The following is an 18155-nucleotide window of genomic DNA, read 5'->3' on the forward strand; positions in this document are numbered from 1 at the left end:
ATAAAAAAAATATTTATTATGTTTTTCTCCCCTCTTCTCATCATAAAAAATTTTCTCTCTCTTAATTCTAGACCAAGTGTGCGTTTGGGAAGAGATTGAAAATTAAAATTATTATACTATTCAACTTATTTTTGCTACTATTCATAGATCTCACTGCACTTTTTGGTACTATTCATGGACTACACTGTACTATTTCAACTAACTTTTACTTTTATCTACAATAATTTTAGTAATAAGTTTTCAGTTTTAGTAAAATAAGCGGTATCCAAATAGACCCTAACTTCTGTCTTTTCTTCTCGCCTTTTTCTCTCTTTCTTTTCTCTTTTTTTCTCTCATCCCTTCTCTCTCTTCTCCCTCTCAACTGAAACTAACCTCTCCCTCTATGTTTCTTTGATCTTCTAAAGGTACAAGGATGCACTAAATTTAAAAGTGGTGTGGATTTGTTGATGGCTCTTACTTAAGAGAAGAGAGAGAGATGAAGAGGAAGAGAGAGAAATAGGCGTAGTGAAGAATAAAGAAAGAATATTTAAATGATGTGGTAAAAAAAATAAAACCTTTGACATCAGATATATTGTAAAGTGAGGTGTTAAGATAGATAAAATGACTTTTTAAATTGCTAAAAGCTAAATTTTTTAATATCACCGCTATGAATACTCTTAGAGATTAATCTATAATACAAAAGGAATCCTGGTTTAAAAGCAATAAAACATCTATAGAAGGAAAATTGAACTAAATCTTCCAATAATTTTGTCCCTCTCCTTGTTAAAGCACTTGATGAGCAACTAGAATACCATTCAATGTTGAAGAAATCATTTTAATCAAATCTACAAAGTAAAAGACAAATACTTTTGATTGACATGCATACCTTCTTCTTATTTTTATTTATTTATTTTTTTACATATACACAACTATTCTCATGGTCCATTTGAGAACCATTTATTTAGCTAAAACTGAAATTTTTTCACTGATCAAAGTACAATAGATAAAGCTAAAAGATAGTTGAAATAATATAGTAGGACCCATGAATAGTCCCAAAATGTGCAATAAGATTCATGAATAATAGCAAAAATAAACTAAATAAAAAAAAAAAAAAAACTTTTTAAACCAATAGCAAACGCAATCTCAATCTCTCATCCTTACAACTATAGCCTTAACAGTATAATAGAAATAAAAGTTTGAATAAGTTTCATGTGATTAGTACCAAAAATTGATTTATGAGCATATATCATATATTCAAATTTGTACTATTATCTCTAACATTACCCGGGTAATTATTTTTAAATTTTTAATTATGCATTAATAAATGAGTGTGGACTTTACATTCACTATGAGTGGTCTAGAAGATCTCAATTTTTTTTTTTTTGTTGGTTTTGAAAAAATGGATAAGTAAAAGTCAATTTGCAAGTACCAAGTCATTTATGAAACTCAACAAACCTCAACTTCCCTCTTTTAATTCCCACCACCCCACAATTCATTCCCTGTCTGTGTTTCCACAAATCCCCAATCCCCATCTCTCAATGTCTGTGTGTGTATACACACACACACAACCAACATACAAACATATATGTAGTACTATATAGCTGAAATCAGACATAGAGTATTATACTCTTTCTTCTATTGGCAAATATGTCAAGCAAAAAGAGCAGAGTGAGTGTCCACTCAAAACTAACGGTAGTACCCAGTAAACCATCCGGGTCGGTCAAGTTCAACCCGTTTTCCTCGCTGGATCATGCCATGGGGCTCCATTCTCTCCACATGGTCTTTTACTACAAGAAAAACCCATTTGGGTCCTTTGAGTTGGACCCGTTAAGGGAGTCCCTATCGGGTGTTATTTCTATGTACCCGAAAGTTACGGGTCGGTTGACCCGATTGGAGAATGGTAACTGGGCAGTGAAGTGCCATGATGCTGGAGTTCGGGTCATGCGGGCCAAAGTGAGTGCTACACTTGATGAATGGCTCAGATCTGCTGATGGGTCTGAGGAGAGAGATCTGACGGTGTGGGAGGACATGCCCCAGGAGCCTAATACATGGTCACCCTTTCGAGTCCAGGTTATTATTTTTATATACACACACTTTATTTTTCCCTAAAAAGAAAAGAAAAATTCAAAATTTTAAATTTTAAGGAGTTCTCTTATAGTATTTACATCTTGTTAAAATATTTTCTATGCCAAAAAAGAGAAGAAGATAGAAAATCTTTTAATATATATGAGAAAGGATTAAATATATAACTAATATACTTTTTTTTTGTTTACTTGTATTAAAATAGTATCACTTAATATTCCCGAATTGACTTTTTATTTTCCATATCGCTTGATGTAATATCAAATATGTATGTGTGTTGGACTCAAAAAAAAAAAAAAAAAGTATGTGTGAGTCATTTATACGTTTTGTTCTTTGAAGCTAAATTCTAAGGTCGAATAAGATAATATGTTTGACATTAAATCTAATGGTAGGTTTCCCCATGTCATATGTTAACTCATGTTATTTTTTTCTTCAAAAATGTTATTTTATTTTGTAATTTTAGAGCAATAATAAAGTATCACATAAAAATATATTTTGAAAAAAATAAATCTCATAAAAAATCTATAAAATATTTTTATTATTTTTATAGATATTTTTCAAGTGAGAAAAATAATTTTATAATGACAAATTTTTAACAAAATTGGATGAAAGGTCTATATTAAATAAATTTAAGACTTAGAGGACTTAAATGAATTTCAATAAACCTTAAAAGGTGTTATTTGTATTTTAACATTTATGTCTTTGATATATGACACGACATTAAAATTAGGAATTGCATTAATCACAAAGGGTTGACATATAGATTTCTAGGTACTCATGAGATTCTTTAAGATTTTAGGTTGAAATCTCTAACCAACCTCTTAATGTGTGTGTATGGGACAGAGAGGGGACTGACACACATCTGGGAAATTGTCCGCCTCTCAAAAAGCCATAAACAACCTTGCTATGGAAATACTTCCTTAATTGCTTTGTTAGGAAATAGTCCGCCTCTCAAACAGCTATAAACAACCTTGCTCTTGCTATGGGAATACTTCCTTAATTGCTTTGTGTGTATGGGGTGGGGGAGGGAACTTACACGAATTTGAGAAATGGTCAGACTCTCAAAAAGCTATAAACAACCTTGTTGAGAAAGGAAAAAATAAAACTACATTCTCTAAAATAAATATTAAAAAATGGGTCATGTTAACGGATATTTTTAGGGCAATTGTTAATAAACTACGTTAAAAAAGTTTTGATACAACTTTTATGGGATATATAAAAAGTTGTTAACAAAATTAATTGTTTTTATCATTTTTCTATAAAATATTTTTAAAAATAGTTCTTAAATCAATGTTCTTAAGGCACTCGTTAACATTTTCCTTAAATTTATGATAACGGGAAATTCCATGACTCAAAATTATTAAAGCAAAATTTTGGTACATAATTAGTAGTACTAATAATTTTTAAGTATTGTTGGAGAAATTATACAGTTCTCTGGTTGACCACGTCATTTGTTTATCATTCCACTTAAAAACTCCTATTTGTTTAAAATTGTTTAGTTAATAATTAGTTTCTGTCTAAAAAAAAATTTTAACTTAATAATTTTAAACAGTTAAGACTCTTTTAGTGAAATGATGAATCACGTTACTTGTCCACTTTCACTATGAGTACTTTATAATTTGTCATACTGTTTGGTAGCAACAAGCAAAGTGGGTGTAATAAAAATGTGGGACTTAATAATGCTTTGACACTTGTTTTTAATACTACATCTACGTGCAATGGTCCTACAACTACAAGAAAGATGGGACTTTGATTTGGGTCATGACTTTGATTAAGTGGCTCAAGCAACTTATGGTTGTCCTACCATCATCTAGGGTAGGTTGTCTATTTCCATTATTATTATTGCCAGAGTGTAGTCAAGGTATTTATTTCCATCTGTCTCTCTCTCTCACGGTATTTTTGAGGCTAAAGATGTGGATTGGCCAACACATTCTTTATGGTTCACTTTGGCATGATTTGCATGGTCCATTATTCACATTTTTTAAAAAAATAATTTTTTATATTTTTCATGAAAATGATTTCAAAATATTTCTAAATTCATTAATAAATACCCAAGGGCACTTATTTACAAAATCATTTTTTATAATAAAAAAATGAATTTTTTTAACGAATATTTTAAGAGCCATGGTTAGAATGTATATAATGCTTCATTAAGAATATTCTTAATATTTTCCTGCTTTTAAAAAAATTAAGTTATATTATACGTATGTATCTAAAAAAGTACACAAAACTCAATAAAATTGTGCATGGAAACCAATGAATTATTAACTTTATTTTTTAAAAAGTGTGCATTACAACTTATAAATAAATATTTATTAATTTTTAACTTATACCCTCAGAACACTTAGTAACAAGTCACACATTCATACATGAATATAGTTCGAATGAATCTTCTAATTTTGGCCTAGAATTTGTTGAACAACAATTTTTGTATGGATTAAGAATTCACTAACATTGTCGGCTTTCTTTTTGAGGAAAAACCAAGATTTGAATCCTCCTCTTTATCACTTTCAAATTATCCGAAATAAATAGATGTGTACGGAAGCATGGGGATTTGGATCAGGTGCAATACCTAGGGTATTGCACCTGATGCAATTCACCCATTTCCTCTCACAATTTTTTTTTATACTTTTTTTACTTCTTAACTTTAACTCTTTAACTCTCTTTTAATATATTTTATTTAATGGTTAAGATTGAAAGTTACTTTTTCAACCTTCAATCTCAGCCCTTGATTACAATTGCACCAGGTGCAATACCCTAGGTATTGCACTTGATCTAAATCCGGAAGCATGGTGGCTAATAACTGGCCTCTGTATCAATTTTTGCAGATAAATGACTTTGAAGGGGGTGGTGTAGCTATTGGACTAAGTTGTTCACACATGCTTGCAGACCTAACCAGTGCAACCTTACTCTTCAAATCATGGGCAGAGGTTAGCCGAAGAGAACCAATTGAGCACCCACCTTTCTTCAATTCATCAGCACTCCATGGCCAACTAGTTCCTAACAAACATATACAATTAGGCAAGTACTATGCTACCAAATCTGAAGAACAATTTCAGGCCTCAGTTAAAATGGCCACAGCCACCTTCAAATTTTCCAATTCAGTGATCAAACAATGCCTCTATGAAGTCAATGAAAATTGTCCTAATGCCACTCCTTTTGAGTTGCTAGCAGGACTCTTTTGGTCACGTATCACACGTTTGAAAGGTCCTAAAAGTTACAATACACATTCCCTGTCAATTTGTATAGACTCTAGGAAGCTATTGCAAGATCCACTCCCAATTGGGTACTTTGGCAATGCATTGCATTTTTCACAACTATCATTGAAGGGAGAAGAGATAGGCCACTGTGAGTTAGGACATGTTGTGGAGCTGGTGCACAACCGTGTGTTGGGCATCAAGGAGGAAGAGTTTTGGGCAGTTATGAATTGGTTTGAAGCACAAAAGGGAGAGGGAGGGAAGTTTGCACCACCCTTTAGAATGTATGGCCCTGAACTAACATGTATTAGCTTGGAACACATGCTTGTACCTAGCCAGGTGGCCGGAAGCACCAATATGACATCGTTGATATATGCGGCAACATTTGACAAGGATGAAAAGCCGGTTCATGTGTCGGGTCATGTAGGAAATGTGGAGGGAGAAGGTTTGATTGTGGTAATGCCTTCAATGGAAGAAGGGCTTGCAAGGACAGTGTTGGTGACTTTGCCTGAGAAGGAATTGGCAGAGCTATGTGAGGACCAAGCTATCCTGCGCCTAGGACCAACAATGCTCCTTAGTGGGAAAAGATAGTCTATGTCTCTTTGTATGGCTCAACATTCAATAATGGAGTCCAAGGATATGTTAATTCGCTTATGTTTTGGCCAAAAATTATGATAATAAAACAAAGGCCTTATTTCACTAGATTAATTGTTAAAAAAAATAGTGAAGAACAAACTCCAAAAAATATATAATAAAAAAAGTGAGAAACAAACTGCCAACATATTTACTAGAGCATGACAAAGAGCAACCGCATTGGTGCCATTCTAAAAAAGATTACATAATAATGCAACTAGTTTTACAGTGTGAATGAAATAGCTAGTTATTAGTATATCTCTGGCCATTCATTTCACAAAAAACATAGCATTATTCAATTGAAATGGATATCATCCATGTGTAATGGAGAATTAAAGTTTTGGAGGAGTGTTGCCATACTGCCATCGAAAATGCTCCATGTTTTGCATGCTTATACTACCAGCTACCTCTTCTATTGGTACAGCTTCAGATATCTCTTTGAGGTCTTCTTCTGTAAGTTTCACCTTCAAAGAGCCAATATTGTTATCCAGGTTCCTGATCTTTGTTGTCCCTATAAAAGTTCAAGGCAAATGAACGAACGATATAAGAGATTTGACACATTGGAAAATAAAATCTTGCAAAACAGTTCCAAAGTTATCTGAAATCAGACCCAACTGTATATGAGCATATTAGTTAACATTGATTCATGATTTTAATATTCCACGAAACCAAAATACCACTCTTTTAAACATTTAGCAACTAGACAGATCTATGGCCAATGATGCCATAAAGACGCAATCACAAACCTTAACCCAAAATAAAATCTTATTTAGTTATGACAGCAAGCTAACACATTGTTTATGAATATGTTGACATTAACTAAAATCTGAGTTTTTCTAAGGCTGTTATGACATTATGAGTTTAAAACAGGCATTATCTACGTAATTTCCAGCCATGAAATGGACTATTATTTTATTTTTATGCCAAACTTTGAATCCTAAGAATAGCACCAAGTCACAACATTCACGTCATATTTACTTGAGAGCTCTCTTCCTCATTTTCCGTGTTTGTTTCTATAATATGCACTTTATCTTAATTCTACAGGTTGCAGATTAATAGAGTAGAGCATTACACACTGAGTCAACTTAATTTCAATTTGCAGCACATAAGAGAAAATAGTATTAGTAGCATTAAATAGAACTTCAGCCACTTTTCTGTCTCTTTTTTGTGAGGAAAACTTAAAATTATTTTTGAAAAGATGAGGAAAAATTAATTAGGTAGCACACTTACACTAATGCAATTAATCAGGACCAAAAAAAGAAAGAAAAAGAAAGCCAATTACCAGGTATGGGTACAAAATCATCTCCTTGTTGGAGAACCCATGCAAGTGAAAGTTGAGCAGGAGTGCATTGGTGCTTTCTAGCAAGTCCTTCTATTCGATTAAAAATGGCCTTGTTCTTGACCAAATTTTCTCCTTGAAACCGAGGGTGCATGTCCTTATAGAAGAAAGAGCAGACAGTCAGTTTAGTTGAAGCATTTTCAATGTTATTATTAATATTATTAAAGAGAAAGGCCAAAATTCTTGAAATTCTTATATAAGATGGTTTTAAATTATTTTTTTAGAGCCTTAGCCCCCAAAACTCTAGGGTCAGGTATGGATCCTCAAAAAACAAATCAGGAATTTGGGATTGGCCAGGTGTATCCATCTTTGATATTCTTTTATATCCAAAATCATATTCTTTGTTGCGTTTTTAATTAATATACCTTTTTTCTATTACTTCTACTAATGTTATTTTAGATCTCCTCCTATTTCTTTTTGTTCTCTTGACCATAATCAAATTGCTCTTCCTCATCAATGCAATAATCAGTCTCTTTTGCAATTGACTAAACCATCTCAAACAACTCTTCCTTATCTTATTATTAGTAAGATCCATATTTAAATGGGTTTCTTCACTTTGTACCCTATTTTTCCTTGTATAATAACTTAAAAAATGAGATAAATGATGCATTTGCATGAAAAATTGTTTAGGGAAGATTCTTTTAAGAAAACATTTTCAATAGTAGATGTTACAATGTATAGTTCTTTTAAATCTCCAACTAAATAAACATCAGCAAAGATCTAACTCTTTAAGAAATAAAGTGTGGAATATTAACATAGTTCATCCAAGTCATGACATGTTAACTGTTTAACATGAAGTGTCATCTATGGTATTAGTGAGGTCGATGAAAATGTTTAATTGCACATTTTCAAAATTTCAGGGACTTGGTTGCAAACTTTCAAATATTAGAGATGAAATTGGAACTTTAAATTTCAAGGACTAATATAGTGTTTGCCCTTGTAGGAATTTTTCATTCAATGAACCTGAAGAATGCATTGCTCAAAGAAATATATCATTGTTGCCTTAAAAATCATTCAGGCTATTTAAAAGTCTAACAAATAAATGACACAAAGTATTGGTGAAATTGGTACCAAAAAGCTATTTGCAGCCAAACTTTCCACAACTCCTTTGCCGGCGAAAAAACCACGACCAAGAGGACTGTATGGAACTAGTCCAATGCCAAGCTCCCTACATGCACAATGTATCAAGATTCAAGAGAGCATTCTCATGCTTCAGGATAAGATAAAATTTTCCTTATTGTAGCAGTCATTCAAAAAAGATAATAGTATTGGAAACCAAGAAAGAATAGGAAAAAAAAAGAGAAATTTTTAAGAAAGATGCAATCTGATCAGTCAATTATAAAACATCATCCGTGATCAGAACAAACCTGCAAAGTGGAATTATTTCATCTTCAATATCACGAGTCCAGAGAGACCACTCCATTTGTAAAGCTGTGATGGGATGCACAGCATGTGCCCTCCTTATAGTATCGGGGCTGGGTTCAGATAGACCTATATACTTGATTTTTCCCTCTTCTACTAGTTTCTTAAGTTCACCAATCTACATTCAAATAAGATGTATCTAATTTGAAAGTTCACTTAGTGTATAAAACACTTGTGAATGTTTAGATCCCCAATTATAAATTTACAAAGCAAGCTTATATTCAAACAATATATGTGCGGAAAATGAACTATAAGTAATATCCAAATTATCAAACTACTCTAAGACATATTTTAATCACAACACAACAGTAATTAAAAGCAAAGAGAAAGGGAAAGAGAGATGCAAACACAAGATAACACTGACACGTGTTATCGAAGAGGAAACCAAAGAACTTGGCGAAAAACCTCTCTGCTACTCTCCAAGAGGTACATGATCCACTAGAAAATCAGTTGTGATACATTAATAGAAATAGATCCTCCAAGCCTAATCTACCCGATACACCTAAGCCCTACAAGCTTCTTGTTCCAACAGGGTTACACCGAACCTTGTCTTCTCTAGCTTACCAGATCCCGCAATTAGCCCATTGTATTAACCAATATGAATTGGTTCTCTCTTAAACTGCTTCCCAAATAAGCAAACACCAATAATCTTCTCACTACTCTGATTTGTGTGAGGTAAGTATTTGGTTTATGATCCTCTCATGGGTATGACAATGGAGAAGATGAGAGTAGAGGAATTTGGAGAATCAAATGTATAAGATTGTGGATGAATCAATCTTGTTTATCTTTAGGGTTTATCTCTCAAAATTTACTCTGGAAGCTCTCTATATTTTGTGGGTATAAGGGTATTTATAGTAGGGTATGCGATAGAATGTGAAAAGTTAGTTTTCAGCAAAACAGGGTGCCCAGTCGCCACTTAACAGAAAGACCAGACTATACTTTTTTTCTTGTAGTGATCCAGCTGTCGTGACCCTTCAATTTCCTGTTTACTTCACATGTATGCCACATTTTGGCGAGTCGCCACTCGCAAGTCAGTCACCAGTTCCAGTCGCTAGTTCTCCTTGTTGCACACACTTGATCAATTCTTCACACTCTATCACGCACAACCCTTACATTATTCCCATCTAAATACAAAGTTTCTAAATGCTGAATTACAAGCAAATTTGACATGGAATAAAACCAACACATAGTTGAATAAATTCAACTTTACATAATTAAATTCGCCACCAAAATCCCACCACCATCACTACAATGAAATAATAATTTTGCAGAGAAATTGACAATTTCAAATAACAAACAAGAAATAATTCAAAAACGCCAACCCTTGTAGGCGTATGATTGAAAGGGCATGAAAATCACTTACAGTTTCTTCTATGGGTACTTTTGTGTCTACCCGATGCTGATAATACAGATCAATGTATTCCACGTCAAGTCGCTTCAAGCTAGCCTCACAGCTTGAGCGAACATACTCAGGGCTACCATTCACTTTTACATTAGGAAATTCCAGTGTTTGGATGCCAAATTTGGTGGCTATTTGAATTTTTTCTCTTGGCAACTGCTTCAAGGCCTGAAAGATATAAACTTCTTTCAGATAATATCACAGAGTTTTAACATGGTCCTCAATTATTAATCAATGCTCTAGCAGATGATATAGAAAATAGTATCACAAAGATATTTCTACATCAGTGACTTATCAAAAAAAAGATATTTCTACATCAGTGACCATTTTTAGATTTACTACCGGATAGGAACTACAACATTTAACTTCTTGAGCTAGTAGAATTAAAATTGGTGTTAATTACCTTCCCAAGCAGAATTTCATTAATATGGGGTCCATAAATGTCAGCTGAATCGAAGAAAGTGATCCCCTTACTGAAAGCATGCTTTATTACTGCGATTCCATCTTCCTCGGAGAGAGGAGAATTGTAGGCTCCAGTCAGGGTCATACATCCAAACCCCAACTTTGAGACCTGAGAAAAAAGAGTAAAAAATTCAAAGAAATGAACAACAAAAAACTGACAAATATGTTGTAGAATGAAAATAAAGCACAGCGAATTATTTTAGTAGAGAAAACTATTCCTTAAAAACTTTAGAACCTGAGCATCTTGAACTGTGGGAAAGACCAACAGCAAGTTACAAAACATTTTGAGGATTTATATTTTTAGTTAAATCTATTACTAAACTTTCATGGTTATAGGTTATTTATGCTGGTTCAACCTTAAGTCGAGAGTCCTTACAGAAGAAAGGAACAGGATTATATAAGGTCCGAAGTCTCCAGCATTTTTTTAAAAAAAATTTCTCTGAAGCCTCCCACATGACAACATATGAAGCACACAAGATTTGAAGGAACTTAATACATAAAAATATTAATGTCTGAAAATAGAAATGATGAAGGTGGAGGATTTTGTTGATTCCAGAATCTTGTTGTAGTCTCTATTATATAGTGTAGATGATTACCCAGTATAAAAATATTAAAAAAAAACCACAAACAAAATCAAATTAATGTATGCGTATCAAATATATGAAATTTCTTAGTATACTAATACTAGGCAAGAGAATTCTAACTTCTTTTTAAGTTTAACAGAGAGCATCTGTCATGCTCCTGTCTTCAGAAGATTAAACAAATCTCTTTGGACTTAAATTTTACCTTAACAATTTGACAATCACCTCAATCTGTTTAGTTCATCATATTGAGCTTGGTTTTCAGGGTCATAACAGAGTTTCAAGGGCATTGTAACCTCAAAACATCATTCAATTATAAGTATGCAAATTGCCCTAAACTCTTGGCTTTTTTTTTTTCATTCCCACTTTAGCTTGCTGCCAAGAGTAGTTTCTCACTCTGCCAATGCTTACAAGTAGCACTTTTCTACAAACTCATTCTCAATCTAGCATGTAACTTAACTAAATAGCCTCATGCAAATTGTTTCAAATTTTTTATGCAATATTCCTTGTCTCTAACTAACATGCTTAACTTTTGGTCCCCACAATATTCTTACAAAATATGCTGGACATACAATTGCACCTTACAGCTTATTTTCGTGTAACTGCACCTTACAGCTTCTGGTCACACAGTTACTTGGCGACTCCCAAAATCGGTTTTAATTTTCTTCTAATCTTTCCTTTATTCAAACTAGCATGTAACTTGCACTGTGGGTACCTTTTTTTTTAACTATATACAAGGGAGTTGTGGTAGCACTTGGACCATTTTTTTTTATATATAAAATTTCTGAGAAGTAAATTTTTTTAGAAGACTTCTATTTATTGGCTGAATAAAATGTTAATTTATCCTGTCTTCAAACAAAAAAAAAAAGTTAATTTATCCTAGAATTTGGCATATTCCTGCAACTTATCTAGTACATTGCTACTTAAATTGATGCCACAGAGTCTTGATTCTAGGAGTTCTAATTTCTTATTAGATTGACGTCATGCAGTAAATTAACTATAGGGAAAAAACAATTTAAATGATATGAAACAAACATTTGTTAAAAGTTCTTTTTTTACTCGTTGTCCAAAAGTCTAATGTTACATGTTAGACCAATTTTCTGTTTCCAACTGCTTAAGATCCCTAGTTCTAACAGAATAATAGATTCTAATTTTAAAAAAATTTATATCAGGGAATAAATACTTGCCCAAGAGTAGTTAATATAACATGTAGGAATACCATTTATATTGGAAAACTTAAACCTATGAGTTTGAGCCCAGTTATATATTAACCACTCATTTTTTTCATTAGTATCTAATAGGTGACTTCACTACTCAAGTATTCATGATTTGAGACTGAAATTAATAACTAATGAGTATTGAGTTGCGGTAGAGTGTAGATGGATTATTGTAAGATTGTAACTTAAAAACTTGAAATAGATCAAATTATGCAGATGGGTTTTCAAAGAAATGAGGCTTGAACATATACAAAGTGGAAGTTTTTTGCAAACAAATAAAATAAATAAGAGACAAAAATTTGAAATGGGTATTCAAGGAATACCATTGGGTTTTACCTCAAGACCTTGATTGCCCAGTTTCACCCTTGGAATTTGGAGTTCGTTCACTTCTGCCATCTTTCAAATTGTGTGTTTTTCTGTTCCAGATTTTCAATGTGTGAATCTGTTTCTAGGAGGATTTCCCTTTCCATTTCTCATTACAGTCTTAAGATATAATATATAGAAAACAGTAACAGAGTATAGCTAAAGACCACTGGAACAAGCTAGAAGCTACTGTGTGTGATCGCTATGCATATATATTTTTTTTGATAATTGATCGCTATGCATATAATAAAAGTAATGTTGGACTTTTTGAAACAGTAGCTCAAAACGTCATCACTGATGGCAACTAGAGATGCTAATGACATGAACGGACGTACAGTTCAATATTTTTTTCCTATTTTTGATAGAAAAACTGAAGGGGTTGAATTTGCAAAACTTAGGAAAGAAACAAAGTTGCAGTATATGCTTTTCTAGGCAAATTCAAACGTGTGCTTGTGTTTACTAATATAACAAAAATAGTATTATATTTTGTCAAGAGAATTAATAATAAAAATTGAGCTCTCTCAAAAAAAAAATTTTAAATTTAAGGTTTTATATCTAAATTTTGTCCTAAGAAAAGTTATATATATATATATATATTTTAATAATATAATAGTTGATAAAAAGACGATTTGAACATTAAATGTCCTTATTGAAAATAAGTGTAAGTTGTTTCTAAAAAAAAGAAAAAGAAAAAAAAAAGTGTAAGTTGAACTATAAAACTCTACCCAAGTAAACTTTTTAAAGTCTCTTATAATTATTACCGGGTTGACTATCTAATAAAAATCTTGCCATTGCAATGATGGATAACAATTTGTGTTGGCATATCTTGTTTGTGTCAAGTTAGGGATTTTTTTTGGTGATAAAAGTTAAGGATATATGACTACAAAAGTTGACATTTATATGATTTATTTAATAATTGTGTAAAATTATTTTGCCTTAAAACAAACACAATTATTAAGTGGGTATACACGGATGATTTAAATAACGAAAAATCAAATATTTTAAAATTGTATCTAGAATAACCAAAAAGGTTGAAATAAGACCTGATATAATTTGATCATTATGAGCAAATCCAAAATCTTTGTAGATAGATCCAATCATCAATGAACCCGCTGTCAGTCATATAGAGTGCTTTGCCCACCATCGCATATGTAGAAAAAGAGGGAGTAGGGAAGGAAGAAAATGACCAAACGTACCTGGTTGTGATCAGATGTAGGAGAAAAGCTCTTTTAAGAGTCACCAAATACGTTTACTCTTGAATTGATTCGTGAGATTTGCGATCGCTCTTTCCCCTCGCCTCGCTGGTCCTCAAAATCAACTTAAGTATTCAAAGAAAAGTTGTTTAATCATGCAATGGATAAAGCAAGCAAGGTGCCTCCATAAATATGCTTATATTTAACAAGATCCATTTCAATTCATTTGATAAATGTGGGGGGGTAAAAATTCCATAAACGCTCATTCTTTGGACCATACTTGTTATGTGTACACCCTGAGTCAACAAAGACACTTTTAGAAGAATTGCATGAAGGAATCTGCGGAAGCCATACTGGGGGGAGGTCCTTGGCCCATAAGGCTTTGACTCAGGGATATTGGTGGCCCAACATGCAGAGGGAAGCTCAGGACTACATAAAAAAGTGTGACCAGTGCCAAAGGTTCGCTCCCAACATTCATCAGCCTGAGGGAGTCCTTAATCCTTTGTCTAGTCCTTGGCCTTTCGCTCAATGGGGGTTGGACATAGTAGGGCCTTTTCCGAGGGCTGTGGGAAACAAAAGGTGGCTACTTGTGGCGACCGACTACTTCAGCAAGTGGGTCGAAGCTGAGCCCTTAGCAAATATTAGGGATATCGACTCCAAGAAGTTTATTTGGAAGAATATTATCACTAGATTTGGGGTGCCCCACACACTTATTTCAGATAATGGCGTTCAATTTGACAGCAGAGCTTTCAGGAAGTATTGCAGTGACATGGGCATCATAAACAGATACTCCACCTCAGCCTATCCTCAGGGAAATGCACAAGCCGAGGCCATTAACAAGGTCATAGTCAGTGGACTCAAGAAGAGGCTGGATGACGTGAAGGGTAGATAGGTAGAGGAGCTACCACATGTTTATGGACGTATTGAACTACGCTGCGCAGATCCACTGGAGAAACACCATTCTCTATGACTTATGGGGCCGAGGCAGTGATACCTTTAGAATCTGGTTTACCCACGCTAAGGATGAGTTCTTTTAGTCCAGAAAATAACGACGACCTCCTGGAAAAGAGCCTGAATTTGGTTGAGGAACGGCGAGAGGCCACTATGGTCCAAATGACTTATTATCAGCAGAAGCTTAAATGCGGGTATGATGCCCATGTAAAGCTAAGGCCACTAGCGCCTGAGGATCTGGTGTTGAGAAAGGTTGTGGGTACTGCCAAAAACCCAGCTTGGGGAAAGCTAGGACCAAATTGGGAAGGACCCTATCGGATCATCTCTGTAGCAGGCATAGGATCATATCGATTAGCTGATCTAAATGAAAAAGTTGTACAACGCCCCTGGAATGTAAACAACCTACGAAGGTATTATTATTAATAAAAAGCACTTTTATCATTCGTTGTTCAAATTATCAATATGTACTTGGGTTTATCTCTTACGATTCTTAAATATCAAACAGAAACTTGGTGATGCATGGTCCTCGGACCACATACCTTGTGAAAATTGATGTCTTATCATTTGTTAAACAAAACCTTAGTTATGTCGGGTCCACAGATCTTCTACTTTGGGGAAATTAACATCTTAAGTTACAATTCTTAAGTATCAAACAGAAACTTGGTGATGCATGGTCCTCGGACCACATACCTTGTGGAAATTGATGTCTTATCATTTGTTAAATAGAACCTTAGTTATGTTGGGTCCACAGACCTTCTACTTTGGGGAAATTAACATCTTAAGTTACAATTTTTAAATATCAAACAGAAACTTGGTGATGCATGGTCCTCGAACCACATAACTTGTGGAACTTGGTGTCTTATCATTTATTAAACAGAACCTTAGTTATGCCAGGTCCATAGACCTTCTACTTTGTTGAGATTAACATTTTTAAGTTACAAATTCTAAGTAACAGGTAGGAATTTGAATATGTATGGCTCTCGGACCATGTACCCTGTACAAATCGATATTGCACTTATCATTAAGACGAAGTTTGTTTGTGTCAGGTCCTTGAATCCTTTACTTTAGAAATATTAGCAAAAATCCATGTCATATTAACGTTGTGATGTTTATGAAACATTTTTGATCACTTTATGCCCCGAATTGAATTATAAGTTAGGTTGCTAATTGTGCATTAGTGTGTTACACACATTATACTCTTTAGGCATAACTTGTAAAGTAAGAGCTAAGCATGTGTACTGTTGTTATGGTTATGTTATTACCAATATTGAAAGTGGAGTTGGTTGTTCCACTCATTCATTTCTTTTTGTTTGTGTTGATGAAAACTCTTATATTAAAAAGTACAAGTTAAATGAAGAGTAAACCAACCAGTCTTTCATTAATCACTTCTAATATACATTACAAAGAAAGTCTTTGTTACATAACAAAAAAAAAAAAAAAATGGAAAAGTCCTAGGCTCGGCCCTAAGCTTTTGAAGGAGGGTCCTGCCCAAAAGTGCTGGCCACTTCGGTGCTCTTCAGCTCCATTTCAAAGGAGGATTGGATTTGTTTTCCTTTGTTTGTTGCCACTGGTGGAGGGACGATAGGCTCGACGATTTGGCTCGTGACCTTTTCAGCACCTTCACCATGTTCCTTCTCTTTATTGGAACTTGTAGGTTCTGTAGGAGCAAGAATGGGCTCTAGGATCACAGGAGAGGGCATGAAAAGTGCTGTCTCCGGGGTAGGGGCGACAGGAGGAAGCTCTTCTATCTCCTGTATGTCCAGGGGAAGCCAAATGTTCTCGGGCTTCCTCAGCTCGGAAGTTGAAGGAACCCCTGCTACATTTAAGGCTTCCCCCCAAACTTGCTGGCAGTATTCTCGGCACAGCGCGGCGAACTCCTCTGTCAGCTGGTCTTCTATCACCGCTACCCCTTCCTTGTAAGCAGCCTTCTTCTCGACCTCCAGCGAGTCCTTGAAGGTGCGGGCCTCGTCCTTCATCTTGGCGAGCTCCTTCTTTAAGTTGGAGTGATCTTGTTGAGCTTTGGATAACTCTTCATCCTTCTGACGAAGAAGCTTGCATTGCCCCTCTACCTGGGTTTTCATCGTTTTCAAGTTGGCCTCAGCACCGTCCCTTTCCCCTTTTAGCTCCTCCAACTGTGTGGTGAGCTTCTCATTTTGCGCAAGGGCCTGACCCAGGGACTTCTCGGTCTCCAGCCGAAGCTCCAGTTCAAGCCTAGCCTTCTTCCGAGAATCCTCCACCCACTTCTCGGCAGCAAAGACTTCCTAGACGGCCTGTGACAAGATAACAAAATATTAAACGCATAAAAATGTCTCCTACAATGAGGTGTGATGGAAAAATAAGATGAAGATAAGATTTAAATACTTACCAAGCCCCTTTTTAGCGAAAGGAACAGCTGGGACTGAGTCATCTTGTCTAGGGTTTCCATGTCCCTAGGCAGCAGGAGAGGACGTTCCAAGGCATCGGCTAGGTGGAGGGCATGGCCTTGTTGGAACATCCTAATGTTGGACTGGCAAGAGATTGGTGCCCCGTCCAGCTTCAGCTCGGGAGACCAGTTAGCCTATGCACGACGCACCTCGGCAACGTCTCTGATCTCCCCACTTTCCACTGACGAGGCACGTCCCTTGCCCTTGTTAGTTCTTTGTTGCTAGGGTTGTTGTTGTTGTTGTTGTTTTTGTTTCTTCTACCTCTCCCCATCAGCCTAACCCTTCCTTTTCTTCCTAGGCTCCGTAATAGGAGGCTTCGGATCAGACGGAGGAGGGGGTGGGGGCAAGGACAGAGGGACCTGTGACCCACCTGCCCTCTTTTTGGAGACTCTCTCGCCCCTCTTCTGCATTAGTCCCTTCAAGACGTCCATCTCTTCTTCTTCGAAGCTGGAGTCAGGGCGGGCTACTATTAAACCTTGTATCCCCGAAGTCTCGGCGGGCTCGTCCTCCTCGTCCGAGAGAATGACAAACGGGTTTCCTCGAGGCCTTTCGACGTCCTCGAGTTGAAACTGGTCTATCTCCTCGTCTAACGATTGCGGCGAGGACGCTTGCTCTTCTGGGACGGCAGTTGTCTAGTAGTGCGCCGAGAGGGGAATTGCTGCGATTAGGCGCGTGTACAGAATGATGGTGGGATCGTCAGGAAGATCATGGTCAGAGAGGAAGCCTGGTCGTGCGACATTTATCCTTCTACGTCGCTTATCCCTCGCAATAATTGCGTTTTCTATCTCTTGAAAGTCCGGTGATATAGGATCGTATCCTAGTATCAAATGTGTTGCTCTCACTTGTAAATCTTCACTCACGAAGACTTCTGAACGGAGGACGCGATTTAAGTCGGCAACGTTGCAAAAGCTCAG

General features: G+C 35.3%; 2 protein-coding genes across 2 annotated transcripts; one reads left to right on the forward strand and one right to left on the reverse strand.

Annotated features, from left to right (window-relative positions):
• The first annotated feature begins 1524 nt into the window (after positions 1 to 1524).
• On the forward strand, positions 1525 to 5960 carry LOC142628279 (protein ECERIFERUM 2-like). Its single transcript, XM_075802367.1, has 2 exons — positions 1525 to 2049; positions 4890 to 5960. The coding sequence occupies exons 1-2, from the start codon at positions 1627 to 1629 to the stop codon at positions 5847 to 5849; spliced, it is 1383 nt and encodes a 460-aa protein (XP_075658482.1). The 5' UTR covers positions 1525 to 1626; the 3' UTR covers positions 5850 to 5960.
• Positions 5961 to 5982: 22 nt separating this feature from the next.
• On the reverse strand, positions 5983 to 12884 carry LOC142628280 (putative aldo-keto reductase 1). The gene is made up of 7 exons (XM_075802368.1): positions 12648 to 12884; positions 10455 to 10622; positions 10016 to 10219; positions 8598 to 8770; positions 8302 to 8398; positions 7174 to 7327; positions 5983 to 6402 (listed from the first exon to the last, which is right to left on the reverse strand). Exons 1-7 carry the CDS (start codon positions 12705 to 12707, stop codon positions 6224 to 6226), a joined length of 1035 nt encoding a protein of 344 aa, XP_075658483.1. The 5' UTR covers positions 12708 to 12884; the 3' UTR covers positions 5983 to 6223.
• Positions 12885 to 18155: the final 5271 nt, after the last annotated feature.

This window comes from Castanea sativa, chromosome 3 (assembly GCF_040712315.1).
Source record: "Castanea sativa cultivar Marrone di Chiusa Pesio chromosome 3, ASM4071231v1".
NCBI lineage: Eukaryota > Viridiplantae > Streptophyta > Magnoliopsida > Fagales > Fagaceae > Castanea > Castanea sativa.

Bases quoted from the DNA above. Each gene is read 5' to 3' on its own strand.
- LOC142628280 (XM_075802368.1), bottom strand. From the start codon at position 12,707: ATGGCAGAAGTGAACGAACTCCAAATTCCAAGGGTGAAACTGGGCAAT. The intron at 7,328-8,301 runs GTACCAATTTCA...TTCTTCTATAAG, and splicing joins TGGCTGCAAATAGCTTTTTG to GACATGCACCCTCGGTTTCA. The intron at 6,403-7,173 runs GTAATTGGCTTT...GAACTTTTATAG, and splicing joins TGATTTTGTACCCATACCTG to GGACAACAAAGATCAGGAAC.
- LOC142628279 (XM_075802367.1), top strand. From the start codon at position 1,627: ATGTCAAGCAAAAAGAGCAGAGTGAGTGTCCACTCAAAACTAACGGTA. The intron at 2,050-4,889 runs GTTATTATTTTT...CAATTTTTGCAG, and splicing joins GGTCACCCTTTCGAGTCCAG to ATAAATGACTTTGAAGGGGG.